Source organism: Podarcis pityusensis (assembly GCF_964106645.2).
Source record: "Podarcis pityusensis genome assembly, chromosome: 4".
In the NCBI taxonomy this organism is placed as follows: domain Eukaryota; kingdom Metazoa; phylum Chordata; class Lepidosauria; order Squamata; family Lacertidae; genus Podarcis; species Podarcis pityusensis.
In genome coordinates this window covers 42,865,875-42,883,105 of record NC_138027.1, presented here as the reverse complement: position 1 = coordinate 42,883,105, position 17,231 = coordinate 42,865,875, and the positions used below count along the sequence as shown (strand labels likewise).

Genomic DNA, 17,231 nt, shown 5'->3' with positions numbered 1-17,231 from the left:
CTTGTTAACACTCTGAGCATATTAAAATTGGGTTGATTTGCTAAGGACCACTAAGGACTACTATATCACCTAGTTCATGCCCAATAAACATTGAAATGGAGGAGAGTACTGGAAATTATCCATCATTCTTTTATAGGCCTATTAAAGTAGTGTAACTTGGTAATATTAAGCCCCACTTCAAGGTAACATATGGCTGTGACTGAACAACTGCAGGCCAAGAAACCAGACTCAGCATTGTTTCTAGCATGACTGTAGTTGGAGAGAAGTTACATTGGTGTAAAGTTGTAGTTGGGAAGGGGCAGAGCAGCACATGTCCCCTTATGTGGTCATACATGAGGTCGTTAAGACAAATGTACATGGTCCATTTCTCATTGTAAGACTGGTTGATTGGCAAACTAAAAGGTATACATAACATCAGGCAGTCCCCCCTTGCTGTACTGTTATCGATGGCTGCTAAAAAAAATAAATTTCAGCAAGCCTGTCCAGACATGTAATTCTATTATTATGAAATTCTATAACAATAAGGGATGGCAGCTGATTGAACCTGCCCTAAAGATATTTGGTAGCAAAGTGCTTACTCAAGTGCTCTGTGGCGTTGAAATCTGGGACTCTGATTTGAACCCCATTAAAGTTTTGAAAACTCTGCAGAATATTTTTTTTTGGGGGGGGAGCTATACTCCCTACTATCAGAGATATCAGCTACTCTTCTTTGTACAGAATCCGAGTGGCCAACAATTAAGGCAAGAGCCTTAACTGCGCTGAGTTAAATAATATTTTATAACATTGCTACTATGCCTACTGAGTGTTTTCTTGCTCTGTGCTATGTGGAATTGGGTGATAGCCGACTCTGGAAAGCAGCTTGTCAATATGTTTTTGATTACTATTATTTTCCAGAACTGAGCTTTGCAATGACCTTGAATAAGTGTCAACTAAGGGATTGGTTCTTCTGGATAGAATCGGCAACTAATTAGAAACTCCCATCCTGCTCCCCTCCCAATGGTATCCACTCTTGAGAACAGAGCATTTTAGAGCTAGTTATCTAACCAAAGTCTTAACAGTTTCCTTAAGAAATGCTTCTATGCTTTTGGATGTCTGCTACAACAAGGTGCAATATGCAGACATATTGCATTTTTATTTGTAGTCAACCTCAGATGGAATACATCACTCATTGTCTATTAACCTTCCCCTTATATAGAGAGCCAAGGGATCACTTTCTGAAACCTTTGTTTGCATAAGGAAACAATAGTTCAGTTTCCTTTGAGTGGCAGTAATAGCTTAATAACATACCGTATTTTTTGCCCTATAGGACACACTTTTTCCCCTCCAAAAATGAAGGGGAAATGTGTGTGCGTCCTATGGGGCGAATGCAGGCTTTCGCTGAAGCCTGGAGAGCGAGAGGGGTCGGTGCGCACCAACCCCTCTCGCTCTCCAGGCTTTGTGCACCTCTCCGCAAGCGGCGGGAGCCCGGCGCTGGGCTCCCGCCACTTGCGGAGAGTTGCCTGCATGCTGAAGCCTGCGCGCACAGAGCTCAGCGCGTCCAGGCTTCGTGCACCTCTCAGCAAGCAGCGGGAGCCGGCGCTGGGCTCCCACGGCTTGCAGAGAGCTGCCTGTTCTGGGGGCTAGGGTCGGGGGAAGCTCGGGCTTCCCCCACTCCAGCCCCGCGCCTGGGAGGAAAATAATTTCCCCCCCTTTATTTCCCCCCCAAAAAACTAGGTGTGCCTTATGGGACGGTGCGTCCTATAGGGCGAAAAATACGGTACGTAGTGGCCCTGTATGCACTGACTGCAAAAAAGAAAAAATCAGGAAAAAGGAGTTAGATAAAATTGCTATAAATTGTTGTAATCATTCAGAGGTTTAATCTGAAATTAAGCTGGATTTGAGTTAGTGTCTCAGATAACTTTCTCTTACATCATTGATGTTGGCAAATTGGATTTTAAGAAAATCAAAATAATATTCGAATTGGAGCTGTCAGAGATGCACAAGGGAAACTGTGTTTTAATGATCAGGACCTTGGGAAAGTCTTTTTTATATTATGGATTTTTGTACTATGGATATATGTTCTGTATTATTTTATTAATACTATTGCCTAATACAAGTTGTTCCTGAACTTGAAACTTGAAAATAAAGCTGTGGTTCTGATTTGCATTACCATTTTTTGTAAACCCTTGTTGCACAGATACCACCATTAGCTGCTTCTGTAGCGATGGTGTTTGTATCTGTGTGAGTGCAACCATATTCCTCTGAAGCTTGGTTTCAGTCATGTAGCATCCTAGATGTTTAACTGAGCTTCACAGTATTTGAAGTTGTTTTCCACTGTGCCTTTTCTTTCTTATTTTCAGTGTCTTCCTAGACAAAGGAACATTGATCTTCAGTGCTCTAGGCAGTGCGGATTTTAGAGGTGTTTTTTCTCTCTCCCTCATACTTCTCTCTTTATTGTCCTCTATATATTAAAATCACAAAAGGTTTTGCTACAGGGAATTTATGGTGTGACTTAGCAACAGGGCCTTTAAGCTTTGTGTGTAGATGTGCACTTACTCAATTTGGAAAATAACCTAAGAACTGATAATGTTTGTTCGGTTTTTCTATTGGTGAGGTTCCTTTATGGATCATACATATGGTAACATTACTATGAATAGTTTCTACAGTTGATCCTCAAATGATACAATTAAGTTGACTAAAATATTGCTTTATGTTGAGTAACCCTTATTCACAGTGGCTGTTGGTAAAGATTTTGATGTGTTCTTTGCTCTGGATCTTGGCAGACTGTTTCCCATAACAAAATGTGGAAGAAGAGAAGCAAATCAAATAAAGCAGCTTTTAGAGTTAGTAGCCATTCACCCCCGTTTTGTTTCATTGAGTCTGTCTGAAAGTAGGTGTTTTAACATACAGCCATCTCTTGTTAACATGTGTGTTTATTTTAGCATGACAGTGTTGTGTTTTCATCTTCCCACGCTGACACAGCATGTTGTTGCATCTATATTTGCTTTGTTACTGTATGAGGCATTTAAAAATGGCTTAGTGAAGAGAAGGATTCTTGTCACAGATTCACTCTCCCACTTTGTGGAAACATGAATCATTTGAACAAGTCCTTTTGGTTGTTTAAAATTCTGTCTGTTGCTGTTTGAATAGAATAAGAGAGAGTGTGATCTAATGTCAAGAATTTCAAAGTGCACTACCGTACCTTTGTTGGTCTGTGCTAAGCATGTTTTAATTTGAACATTTTCTACACATGTGTATTTACAAATTGAATCATTGTTATGCTGCTTCTCTGTTTGCATGATATGATTTTATTTTATATTTTTTTCCACTCACCAGATGTTTCCAACATTTTGCTTCCCACCACTGTCATCCCCTCCCTTACCACTGCAACAGTCACAACCACTGTAGCCTTAACAAGCACAGTCCCATCGGCAACAGCCATCAACACACGAGGTACAGTATGCTTCTTTGTTTTGGCCTGCAAATCACAATATAAATAGGCAACCACAGGTATATGCGCACTAAGTATGATAAAGATGATAAAGGGAGATTGTGAATATTGCAAATTTATGTTCAGTTTAATATACATGGGGACATCCAGTTTAATTGTCAGCAATTAACATAGTTGTGAATGATTTAACAGCACATTGTGCATCTTTGTCTAATGATATTTATGAATGTTGATGGGTGTTTTAACTGCTGTTATAAGTAATTGCTTCATTTAAGATTATCATATTAAACTTTTGTTGAAAGGAAACATACTTAATTTTGAATTAACATTGTCTCTTAAAACAATAAGTTTGCTTTCTGTTGCTAATATGCTGTGAATGTGTAAGTGGTTTGGATTTAACCTTATATTTATTTAGAACTATTTCATTCATGTTTATAGTTTAATTTTGCAATAATTCTGTTCCCTTCTGTAGCTGTGTAAAAGGCCTTCCCAGACCATAGATTTCTTGCTCTAGAAATCTGTAGCTGTTTCTGCAATGGATAATCCAGATAACCTTTTGAAAGTAATGTTTCTTTTATTAGGAAATTACTGTTTCCTACTGCTGGTGGTGGTGTGAAATGGCAGTCACTTTCTCACACACTCAGCACATCCATTTCCATTGGAAGTGCAAAATGATATGGCTGGTCTAGGGATGCCAGTGGAGATTAGTAACTCATCCACACAATAATCCCTTACCTTTTTGGCTGTGCGGACGTTGTACTTGACAAGGCTGCTGAATGGGAGTAAGCCTCCTTGAACTCAGTGGTCCTTACTTTTGAGCTGACCTTAAAGCATTACACAGTTAAACAAACAAGAAAAGTGGTTGACTTTAAATTCATAAACTTGAAGCAAGTTTCCCATTTGCATTTCATATTTCCTAAGTAATGGTACATACTGATGGGTCACTATAACCACTAATATACGTTAATTTGCAACTAAATTTTTGTTTTAACTATTTATTTGTGCTTTTACCTAATACCTTTATCTTGTGAACCACCCTGAGATCTTGTGATGAAGGTTGTTATATAAATCTAATAAAAATATAAGCAACCAGGGAAAATTTACTTGCATAGGTAAGAATGGAACATATATTACAAACATACATACACTCACACATGTATAGGTATGTGTATATTTATATTTTGTATTACTTATATTTATCTCCCATTCCTCTTCCAATGAACTCAAGGCAACATACATGCATACACTCCCCTGTCACTTTTTTCCTCACAGCCACATTGTCATTTGGCCTGTGAAACTCTGGCTGACCCCTAAGCTGTATGGCTGATGGCAGACTTGAATCTGGGTCTCTCCAGTCACAGTCTGATACTCTTGCCATTTCATAGAATCATACAACTAGAGAGCTGGCATAGACTGCGAGGGTCATCTGGTCCAAGCTTTCGCAATGCAGGAATCTTTTGCCCATCATGGGGCTCAATCCCATAACCTTGAGATTAAGAGACACATGCTCTACTGACTGAGCTATCTCGGCAGGATATGATAGTTTTATTTATTGAAAATGGTACACAGTACATAGATAATTGTTTATTATATGTGTCAAGCTGCATTGAATTAGGAATATTAGCTGGATATAAATCACAAACCTAGAATTTTTATTAAACAATAACCTTAAAGGTTATTTTATTAAACCAAGTATGCGCAATGGATAGACAAAAGAGATACTGACTATTCCAACACATTTTGGGCCTTTCTGGTCCTTCTTCAGGGAAATTCAGAGAAATAAAGATTTAACACATAAGGGGCAATTTTATGACCAGATCTGCTGGGATTAGAAGTTTAGGATGCAGTGGATCTCTGTCTCAGCTGGCTGTTTTCTAGCTCAACCAGGCTCAGCTGTTGTTAATGTTGATTTAAAGCAGAGTCTCGTGCCCAGCGGAAGGATGAGGAGTACGTGCTGCATACTCTATATTGCTTTATTTACAGTTCAAAGCTGGTATATTACAGAAAGACATCTTGCCTCTGCCGGAGCAGAAAATGCATCCTCTCTCCTCGACAGCTCGGAGAGAATCACAAAGTGAAACTGCAAAGTACAGTGAAAAACAGGAAACCAGTGTACGTCACATCCAGTCTCCCTTTCCCGTGAGAAACTCCAACAGTACAGACTGTGGAATGTAAACACCTGTCTCGTGACAAGCCCTTTCGCTGCACAGTGAAGGAAAGCAGAAACCAACATCCTCCCCCTTTCTGTGAACATCACTGGGCAGCGTGTTTGTACAATATCAGTACAAACCCAACTTCTGCACATAGGTACAGTGTTGATCCCTTGATACAATCTTGGACAATACATCAGCAGGAATTTCATTACCTGGCATATAGGACACCGTTACGAGTCCCTTCTGAATACATTCCCTAGCATGCTGCAACTTTAATTGCAAGTGCTTCGTGCTTTGCTTACAACCTTCAGACTTCAGCAAAGCCAAACATGCTTTGTTGTCCTGGTAAACCTGGATTGGACATTTGACAGGAATTTTCATATCTTTGCACAATTGTACTAACCATTCACAATCCTTAAGTGAATACGATAGTGCATTCAGTTCGGCTTCACAAGTACTTAAACTAACTGTTGTTTGCTTCTTGCATGACCAATCAAACAGACTCTGATTGTACATGTAGCAAACTCCAGACGTACTTTTCCTGTCTGTAGTGTCACTTCCAAAACTTGCATCTGCAAATATCTCAAGACCACCAGACTTCTGATTGTTAAATCTCAGTCTGTAATGCATAGTGCCTTTCAAATACCGCGCTATGCGTTTCAGAGCTTTCCAATCCTTGACACTAGGATTGTTGACTTGTCTGCTTAGCAAATTACAGCTAACAGCAATGTCTGGTCTTGAACATCTGGCAATGAAGTTTAGCTTGCCTAGCACACTTCTGTACAGTGTAGTGTCAGAAAATGCTTCTTCAGTGTCATCTACCTGATAACCTGTTGTCATCGGTGTGTCTACAGGGTTAGCATCCATCAGATTTAGTTTGCTTAACACATCAGCAATTTTCCGTGACTGGTGTACTAGAATGTTACCATCTTGATCTCTCTCTATTTCCAGAGATAGGTAGTTGTTTACCTCACCAAGATCTTTCATGTCAAAGTGCTCTTTCAGTTGAACTAGGGCGTTATTGTACATTGCGACATCTTTCCAAAAGAATAATAAATCATCAACATAAAACAAACAGTACAGTTTCTTTTGCCCCTCCTCTTTGACAAATACACATGGATCAGCTTTCCCTTGCTGAAAACCTAGAGAAAACAATACTTCAGTGAGTTTTGTGTGCCAACACCGTGCACTTTGTTTGAGACCATAAAGGGATTTCTTCAGAGCACAAACAAATCCCTGTTTTACCTGTACGCCATCAGGTGGAAGCATATAAAGTGATTCATCCAGAGATCCGTACAGAAAAGCTGTGTTAATATCATGGTGACTAATGTGTAGATTTTCCTCTGCAGCTAGCTTGAGCATAAGCCTAATGCTTTCATATCTCACTGTGGGTGAATAGGTCTCGTGATAGTCTTCACCTGGTACCTGTGCAAAACCTCTGGCTACCAATCTGGCTTTGTGTCTGACTATCTTGCCATTTTGATCTGTCTTCGCTTTGAAGACCCATTTGCTTCCAAGCAGTTTCATTCCTGGAACTACTGGAACTAGCTCCCATGTTTTGTTCCTTTCTAAGGAATCAAGCTCAGCCTTCATGGCATTTAACCATGGCTCAGCTTCCTTTGAATCCAAACCCTGGATTTCTTGGAAATTTGAAGGTTCAAATACCTTCTTGGAGCTTTTAACAGCTGTTACTGCTATCGTAGCAAACTCATCAGCAAATCTCTTTGGAGGTCTGCCTTTTGTGGCTCTTTGTGACCTGCGAATTAGCCTTAAGTCTTCAACACTCTCCTCTTCCTTCTTAGGAGAAAAACGACCTACTGTGAACAATGGTTCCTCCAATTCTTGATCAGAGCTTTCAGAGGGTCGCATAGAGGCTTTCGCACTCTTGAAATCCTCTGAATCACCCGATTCAGTTTCAGATTCAGACTCAGAACTTTCATTAGTGGGTGTGGGTTGTTGTGGTTGCTCTTGACTATCCTCAGTCTCATCACCGTCATCAGGATAACATTGGAAAATTCCCACATTCTCCCCCCACTTTGCATTGTACTCAACACTTCTCGTGAGCTTAATTGTCTTAGAGTCAGTCATCATTATTCTGTAAGACCCTTTCTGATAACCTAGAAAGATACCATGCAATCCACGCTTGTCTAACTTGGAATTTTGTGGTGAGTGAATCCACATGTCAGAACCAAAAATCTTCATGTGTTTGATGTATGGCTTCTTGCCAAACATCTTCTCATAGGGGGTACAACCAATCGCTGAAGATAACCTGCGATTGTAACTGTAAACAAAACACGAGAGAGATTCGGCCCAATAACTCTCTGGAAGATTGGCATCATGCAGCAAGGTTTTTAACCCTTGAAGCAATGTCTGATTTGCCCGTTCCGCAAGTCCATTCTGCCATGGCGAGCGAGGACTAGACAAATCGTGTTGAATTCCTTTCTCAGTCAGAAAAGCTTCAAACTGCTGAGAAGTGAATTCTCCCCCGCGATCACTGAAAAGAGTCTTTATCTTCTTACCATGCACATTTTCCAACCAAGCACAGAATTCCTTGAACCTAGGAAAAGCCTCTGATTTCTGCTTGAGATTATACACATAAATATACCTGGAAAATGCATCAATGAGAACCATGAAGTACCTATTTCCACCCAAAGAGGGCGCTAGTGGTCCAACCAAATCAGCATGAACAACCTGGTATGGTTCTGTAGCTTGCCTACTAGACACCTTACCTTTCGCAGCCATTTTCACCTTGTTTGCTGCGCATGCTTTGCACTTCATGTGGTACCTGCAGGGTTTAATAGTCATACCTTCAACCAAGGCAGGCATTTTAGATACTGCCTCAAAATGCAAATGACCAAATTTTCGGTGAAAATCATGAATACATTCTGCATGCAAACTTTTGTTAGAACCTGCAATGCAACAAGTGTCATCCTTTTCAACATCATCATAATACAAAACAAACAAACGATCAACATATTCTGCATGCAATACATAATCATTTTTCTTTGTGATGATGCACTTCTTGTTCTTGAAGGAAACGTCAATGTTCCGCTCATTCAGCTGTCCAACGCTGAGCAGATTATGTTTGGCGTCTGGCACGTAAAGCACATTCTGTATCGATAAGTCCAAACTGTGAAGAACAACAGTTCCGTAGCCTTTACTGGGAATAGTGTGGTCATCCGCCTGGTGAATCGCACCTTCCTGCGGTGTAAAAGACACAAACAGTCTCTTATCGTTGCACATGTGGTGGGTCGCCGCTGAATCAACAACGAAGAAAGATCTAGACGTCTTCTGGACCTCTGCAACCTTTGGAGTGAAGCGTGAAACCATAGCCTTGTGCTGCGTTGTCTTAGACACCGGACCTTTGCCTTTGCCTCGGCCTTTTCCGCGCGATGAGCTATCGCTGCGCTGTTCTGTCTTGGCCCTGGGATATCTGCATTCCCTCTTCATATGGCCTAGACGTCCACACGAGTAGCATTTCACTGCCTTCAAAGCTTTGGCGCCATCTGGTGGTTCCACTGCACTATGGGACGACGTCTGTGAAGACTCCCCCTTGCCCATGCAGCTAGCACCCCGGCGATCTGCTTCATTTAAAATCACGGCAGTTACATAGTCCACTGTTAGCTGAGCGGTTGGCTGCACAGCAATCTGGGTTGCAACAGACTCCCAACCTGAACCCAAAGATTGTAGTATCATGAAAGAATACACAGCCTCTGGAAAGTTGAGTCCTCTCTGTTGCAGCTCATGTCTCAGATTTTGCATCTCCATCAGATGTAAACGCACATCTCCACCTTCAGCAAGAGCCATATTATGCAGCTTGTTAAAGTAAAACATAGTGGATCCAGCTTCTGTCCTTAAGTGAGCCTCTCTCAAAGCGTCCCAAATTTCTCTGGCTGAGGTCTTATCACGCAATAGACAGAGCTCTTCTGGGGATACTATCAATGTAAGAGTTCCCCTTGCTTTGGAATCCTTAGCTTCCCATGCATCTGTAACTGGAACTGGGGGGGTTTCTGTAATCACCTCAAACAAACCCTCTTTCCGCAGAATTGCCTCTGCATACAGAACCCAGTCTGCATAATTTTTCTTGTTGAGCTTAGGAATCCCACAAGCATCCTGAAGGGCCATCATGACTCTGGCATTAGCCTTCAGCGTCATATATGCTGCTTTAAATCTTGCTGCGTCACTGCTGCAGCTGCCTTATTCCAAAAGCGCACTTAAAAGTTACTTTCGATTTCCCCAGCATAGTAACTTGTGCCTGGGAGCCTTTTGCCTATTCCCGGCAAAACGGCTTTAAAAGTTCAAAGTCCAGCCATAAAGCCATTAACTAGAAGCTGGCAGGCTGCCCGGAGCAGTAGCACATACCTCATCAATCACTTTTACGCGCAGAGCAGATTCCGATCCGACCTGTCCCTCTGCATTCCGATCCTTTGCCGGCACTCCGATTCGACTTCTGGAGCCCATAACCACGTGTTGATTTAAAGCAGAGTCTCGTGCCCAGCGGAAGGATGAGGAGTACGTGCTGCATACTCTATATTGCTTTATTTACAGTTCAAAGCTGGTATATTACAGAAAGACATCTTGCCTCTGCCGGAGCAGAAAATGCATCCTCTCTCCTCGACAGCTCGGAGAGAATCACAAAGTGAAACTGCAAAGTACAGTGAAAAACAGGAAACCAGTGTACGTCACATCCAGTCTCCCTTTCCCGTGAGAAACTCCAACAGTACAGACTGTGGAATGTAAACACCTGTCTCGTGACAAGCCCTTTCGCTGCACAGTGAAGGAAAGCAGAAACCAACAGTTAAATCCCAGCCCCAGCTCAGCCAAAGATGCACCAGCATAACTTGCTTATCCCAGCTCAGGTAGCTGAGCAGAAACTGACTTAACTGAGGCTAGTATGCATCCTCAAAAATGTGTATTCCAGGGTGTGCTGGGGGCTGGACCATAGAGGCTGTGTCCCAAGCCTATTCAACTCAGCCACATGACCTAGCAACCTGGCTCACTTTTTTAAAGGCTTGTTTTCCGTCTTCAAGGCTTAGGCAGAACAGCAGGCCTGCTGTTGAATGGAGGGCAACTTTACGCAGGCATAGGATTGTTTCCTACATGTGCTGCCTCTTCTTTTCTTAGTTTATCTATTCCTATGCTGAGACAACTAAGTACCTAGAACTATAAAAGGAAAGACTATCAGTTACTAGGCGGAACAGTTTGTTTTCATCAGATGGATGGGAAAGTACCATCTTTGCTTCTAGCAAGTAGATATACTCATAATTTTAGCACTGAGCAGTTACTCGAAGTATTTGAGGAACATAAAAAATAGTATGCAAGATCACCCAGGGAGACCCAGTGGATAATTCTCCCACTTGTATACCAGATGGCTGAGCCAATCTGTGGAGACAAAATACAGTGTTTAACTAGTGTTGGATTAGACATTGTGCTGCTTTAATGCACAAACGTAAGCACACTGTTTTTATTTCAATATCTTTGGAAATCCTTTCTATATATTGTTACAAAAGTTGGGTTCCACCCTCACTCACTGTCGAGCAATTGCAAGATCCCAGGGGGGTTCCAGGCCGTCACTCAGAGTCTGTGTTCCTTTGGAGAATTGAGACACCGTGGTAACTGTAATAACTTTAAGAAATATGGTACCTATTTACACCTTCTGACTGCATGGAGGGAAGCCAGAACTTACAGCATGGTCATTTCAAAAGGGGCTTATCCCCCACAGCAATGCAGCCATGGAGTTCAAAGCATCTCTTCCTGCCAGCCTTCAGCCATCCTTCCCAAGATGTATCCTAGTCTTTTTCTCTTCCTTCTTCCCAGAACACACTCTTTTCCTGTCACCTCACACCCAGTTACCATGGCAAGCTTCCAAACCCATCTCTCTTCACACCTCAGGGCAAGGGGGAGGATAGTTCTCTTGCATTGCCAATGGCTCTCAATGGCCCTGTATTGTTTCTTAATAGCCCTAGCTTGGCCAGGCCATTTTGCATAGACTAGCTCAGGAATTCCTCTGCAGCTTGTATTTCTTCCTTCACGCCCCAAATAATCAAAATCCTACCATTTGTTAATTTCTAGGGTTTAACCTCCGCCCCCTATCTATAACGATATTTTTGTAGTTCCTTTAGTTCCTGGGTTTCTTCTGTCTTTCCTAAGACAATCTAATACAGTGTTTACACCCTAAACAACCCAGACATGAAATTCCTGAAAAACTGCCTTCTTCCCTACAGACTATCTTGGATGGGGCCCCTTTGTACAGCCCTCAGTGGCTGCACACTCACTGTGGCAGCTTCTGAGCTGTGGAATTCCCCTCCTCTCAGTGGTGAATCTAATTACCTTCATTATATAGTTTTCATTGTATGCTGAGGACAAACCACCATGCACACCCACCCCTTCTTTTGAAAGTATTTTGAAAATTACTCTGGAATTCCATATGGCTCAGATCAGCATGCCCTGTCTCACCTATCAGCTGCTGTAGCTTTTAATACAGAGTTGGTTGCAAAACATGCACAAGCCAACCATCATTTATTTTCCCTGTCCCCTCATTCAGGAAAATATATTTCCTTAATATTTGTTATATTATAAATATAGGTACCTATTAAAACATTTATTATAGAAAAGGACTCCTGCTGTGTTCAGCATTCCTTGCTTGAGTGTGTGCTCTTTCTCTACCAGTGCTGCAAAACAAGTACTGCAAAGTAGAAATCACTCTTTGCTGCTTCTCCTGGTGAGGTGTGGCCTTCCAGGAAACAGCTCTAAGCATCCTGAGATCACATATCCTGAGGCAGTCCTGCTAATGTCATACAAGGACTATCTGTGTGCTGTAGCTGTATGTTAGCTCCTGTGTCCTGCTCTCGTGACAACAGGGTGGGTGGGAAACTGCTTGTGCAAACACAAATAAAATGCTTTTTTAATAATAAAAAAAAATGGTTCTTCTAACTGGAGACAGTTGGGATGGACAGGAATTTGATTGGACTTGGCTGAGCAATGATGATGATGTAAAATGGAAGGCTAACGAGTATATGAGACTGGAAGGATTGTGACTTTCTGGTTTTTGTGAACATCTACATTTTTTTCTTGTCATTCCCCTTGGCAGGGCAATATTGTGGCTTGTACTATGTACCATCCAGCCACCATTGCCTATGAGATTCATCTGAATTAAGCCTATCAGCTTAAGGTTTGTTGCCTTTTATTAGAAGAAATCCTATATAAAGACCAGTGGATGCAATTGATTTTAGTTCGGGCGAATGATTGTTTCTTACTTGACAACATTGACATTGTATCTATGGCCAATTTTCCATATGCATTCCTTACCATCTGGTGGTGATCGTGCTACTGTAAGAAATAACAATTCCCAAAGAAAATGAAAGGCAGTTAATTCAGCTGTCTCAACAGACTGCATGCAATGCCTTTTTGTGTGTGAAACTCATTATTAAAACATGTTCCAAACATTAGTTAAAACAGTTGGGTTGCAATCTGTACCTAATCATCAATTTATGGCTTATCACACCTCACGCAACTAAAGGAAGTATCACAGTACAGGGTTGCATAATTTCAAATCTGATTGCTTGGAATGATAAATATGGCCAGTATGTGATACATTATGCCTACATTTCCTGGGACTTTATGGTTATACTACCGTTTTTACTCTTTATGCTTATGATCCAATATGGTATCTACACACGGAGCTGTTTCCCCCCCCCCCCTTTGAAACATAGCATTTTCTACTATAATTTTTATTTCCAGTTTGGCTTCTTTCCCAAAAAAATTCTTAAAGAATGTCACAGTGTAGAACTAATAGCACTGAATAGCACTGTTGGAAATACATCATCTAACTCTCCTCACCCCAAAAGCTGTGTAAGATGTGTGACCACTTCTAGCAAGATACAAATCCATGAATTCTTTTCATTTTCATATAAGGTCTCTAAATTTGCATTAAGTCATAATTTATCATTAATCACAATCCCTGTATTTCAAGAGCCATGAAATTTGTCTTTCTAGAATTCCATATATAGTCACAAAAGGTACTATTTCAATATGAATATTTTGCACAATAGACAGCTACTGTGCTTTAGAGCTCCCATTTTAACTATTAACTCATTTCACACTGAAGTGGTTCCTTACAGCCCATGCTATATTCCACAGGAAAGTAAAATTTACAGCTGACTCTAAAGATTTGCAATCCAGGCATGCTTTCATTTGCATAACGATCAGAAAGCAACCTTGAAAAGTTACTAAATCTACTTGGGTCATTAACAATGGTATTTCATGAAATACTTCCTTAGACTAGCTTTTTACTCACTTGGTCAGATGTGCATTTGCTCTTATGTTCAGTCCTTGTAAGTGATATCCTTTTGTGCTTCTATATTACCCATTAACTTCAAATATACTTTTAAAAGATTTTGTCTTCTATGCCTGGGGTGGGGGTAGGGATCAACAAACATATCAGCAAAAGTATTTCGGGGACCAAAATGCGTAGACAGAAGAAAACTGAAGAACCAAAAGACAGGGAAACATGAGTGCCTCCAGAGGCTTTTGCTGTGGATTTCCTTTCTAGTTTTCATATGGGAGTTGATAATGGCTCGCAGTAATGGACCTTTATTGTAATGGAATGCTACAGAGGCACTTTTTCAAATTTCCAGTGCCTTCAACTATGAGCCTTAAACATATACCAGTTCTTTAAATTACATACATCTGACATAACAAGTGGCAGGCTACAATGGGCTGTTCGTACAGCCTCCTTCCATTTTTAGTGTAGACAACCAAACCCTGGGAAACTACAGGGAGCAGGTGGCACTGTGGTCTAAACCACTGAGCCTCTTGGGCTTGCTGATCGGAAGGTTGGTAGTTTGAATCCGCATGATGGGGTGAGCTCCCGTTGCTCAGTCCCAGCTCCTGCCAACCTAGCAGTTTGAAAGCATACCAGTGCAAGTAGATAAATAGGTACCGCTATGGCGGGAAGGTAAACGGCGTTTCCGTGTGCTCTGGTTTCTGTCACAGTGTTCCGTTGCGCCAGAAGTGGTTTAGTCATGCTGGCCACATGACCCGGAAAGCTGTCTGTGGACAAACGCCAGCTTCCTTGGCCTGAAAAGCGAGATGAGTGCCGCACCCATAGTCACCTTTGACTGGACTTAACCATCCAGGGTCCTTTGCCTTTTCTTACCTTTTCCTGGGAAACCTCTAACAAACCTGGATACTGCAGGATATAATGGATATAATGGACTTAAGTTACAGCAGAGTTGATTTTGTTGATTTTGTTTGATCATTAGTAGAAGCTTCTTGACAGTTAAGAACACTTTGACAACAGAACCAGTTACCTAGAGGGGTAATCGAGGCCTTCAGGCAGAGGCTAGATACCCATCTATAGGAAATGCTTTAGTTCTGGATTTCCCTCATTTAGGATGGGATTTAACTACATGGCCTACAAAGTCCCCTGCAACTCTATCATTCTGGAGTCCAGAATGAGTACAGAGTAGGTAAGCTATATGCTAAACATCTTCTGGGAAAGCTTACCCAGTAGATGTTCCAATCTGCGTTACCAGGCCCTGAGCAGGTGGGCTCTTGCCAGGGAAAAACCACCTTGGCTGCCTCTGATCCCATGCACTCTGGCCACTGCTTGGAGGGGGGGGCAGGCACCGGGCTTTTGTAAAAATATTTTAAATTGTAAACCATAATTTGAAGAGCTCAATATAAACTTTATTTAGAGTAAATTAGCAGATGTATTTAACATCTTATCAATATAGCTTAGTTTACATGAAGTTAATATTTTTATTTGTCATACAGAATCCCAACAATCCATAATATGAAGTTGTGTAAATCTATTTTTCCCTTTTGCACTACTATCTTATACATGTCTACTCAGAAGTAAGCACCATTGAGTTCAAGGGGGCTTATATTCAGGTAGGTGGCTATAAGATTACAGCTTTAGGGAAGAATTATAGTTAAGTGCAAGTATTTCCATAAGACAGTATGTTCTCCTTTTCATCCCCTTTCACACTGCTACAGGGGTTCATTATACACACTCACCCACTGAGCTATTGGGGGACAGGGGGAAGAAGCAGGGAGGACTTGTACTGACTCCCGCAACTGTTTAGTTGAATCTGATCCTTTAATCTGTTTTTAACTATATGTAAAAGCTAACTAGGGTGTACCTTTCATTAGAGGAAGTTAAATCGAAAGAATTACCTGGGCCCCTTTGATATTAAAATGTTTTCCACAACACCAGATCTTGCTTGTGACTCCAATTTTTATTCTTCCTGATCTCATTAAAGTACCTTAGTACTTCTCAGATACTGAGAGAAAGAGAGCACAAAGCAACAGTATAAAGTCATACACAAAGAAGAGAGGCCAGTTCTGTTGAATGGTGTCTGAGATAAGGAAGGAGTTATCTTTAAGATAGCTGTTATAGGGTTCCTCACATGTACAACTGATAATAAAGAGAGTGATCAGTGTCTAACCTTTAAATCTGTTGTGTTCAGCAGCATGTTAAACAGCTAGCTATTTTATAGCATACTTCATAACTGTATCATTGTTAGCTAATTAATTAAACTGATATGGTGTCTTGCTTTGACCTCCATGGGAGATACTGCATTTCTCATTTCCTGCGGCATTAATATTTTTCTAAGCTTGTTTAAAGCTTTGCTCTTTGACTTTCTCCTCATTCATCTAGGTCCATCTTTTTAAAAGTGTTTTCCCCTTGTCTCCCCACTAATAGAACAGAGAATCAGTGATAGAAGGATTTGCTATCTCTATCAGAGTCTTAACAGGGTCCAAACAAACCAAGAACTAAGCAGAAGCTGGAAGGAGCAACTACCAAGGCCACCCCATCTACCCCAGCAGATTTTTGAGGTTCCACTTGCAAACCTGGCTTCTTTCAAGAAAATGTGAAATCAAAATATTTAGGTATAGAGTGCCCCCCTCAACCTGCCCACACAAGAAAAAGAAAATGGAAAGAAAAGGAAATTAGAAACCCATTGTAGTAGTAAAGTTCATCAGACTGGGTGAAGGAAAGAATCTTCAGAGGCAGTGGCATCGCAAGAAGGGCAGAGGGGCTGTTGGGTTTGGAACTTAACTGGTTAAGTTGTTCCCATGATGCCTCAGCATTCTGACGTCAGCTTTCGAAGCTGGGAGGAGCTGGGAGGAGTTTCGTTTCTGTTCCTCTCTGGTTCTCTGAGGGAAGAGGTCGCAGTTTTTAGTCATGGCTGCGGTGAGCCCAGGAGATTCCTGGGGAATGTCGGAATAAAGAAACTGAAATGGACAAACCTGGTCTCTGTGTGTGTTTGTCTGAAGCTAAGTGAAGCTACGTGACAGTTTTCGCTGCTGTGTTCAACTCTGCTGAGGCGTGACTGGAGAGCTACTGGAGACGGAGCTGAGTGGCGCAGCTCGGAGGAAGCGCGCCGGGCATAAAGAGCTAATTGTGGATCGTAAATCAATTAGCAGGGGTCACGCCAAACCAATAAATCAATTCAACAGGTTATGGACCCTTAATCACCGATCGTAAAAACTGTCACAGGAACGCTTTGAAGTGCCGGAATGCGTTTGAAGTCTGCGGTCTGAAGCAAAGACGCTGGCAGGAGTTTTTGCCTGGTGTTAAGAGGCAAAGGAGAGCTGCGGAGCTCAGAGCAGCTGAAAGACGCAAAGTGTTTGCCTGTGCT

At 41.5% G+C, this 17,231-nt stretch overlaps 1 protein-coding gene across 4 annotated transcripts in view; it reads left to right on the top strand.

Moving 5' to 3' along the window:
• The window catches only part of CADM2 (cell adhesion molecule 2), a 398,136-nt gene that overhangs the window by 344,446 nt on the left and 36,459 nt on the right, over window positions 1-17,231 (top strand). For 2 of the 4 annotated variants that reach the window (XM_081001530.1, XM_081001529.1), the window contains one exon: window positions 3,316-3,432. The exons of 1 other annotated variant lie outside the window; for it this stretch is intronic. In XM_081001530.1, coding sequence (XP_080857656.1) covers window positions 3,316-3,432 — 117 coding nt within the window. The remainder of the gene's footprint in view (window positions 1-3,315; window positions 3,433-17,231) is intronic. One more of the 4 variants, XM_081001531.1, reaches the window with a different exon arrangement.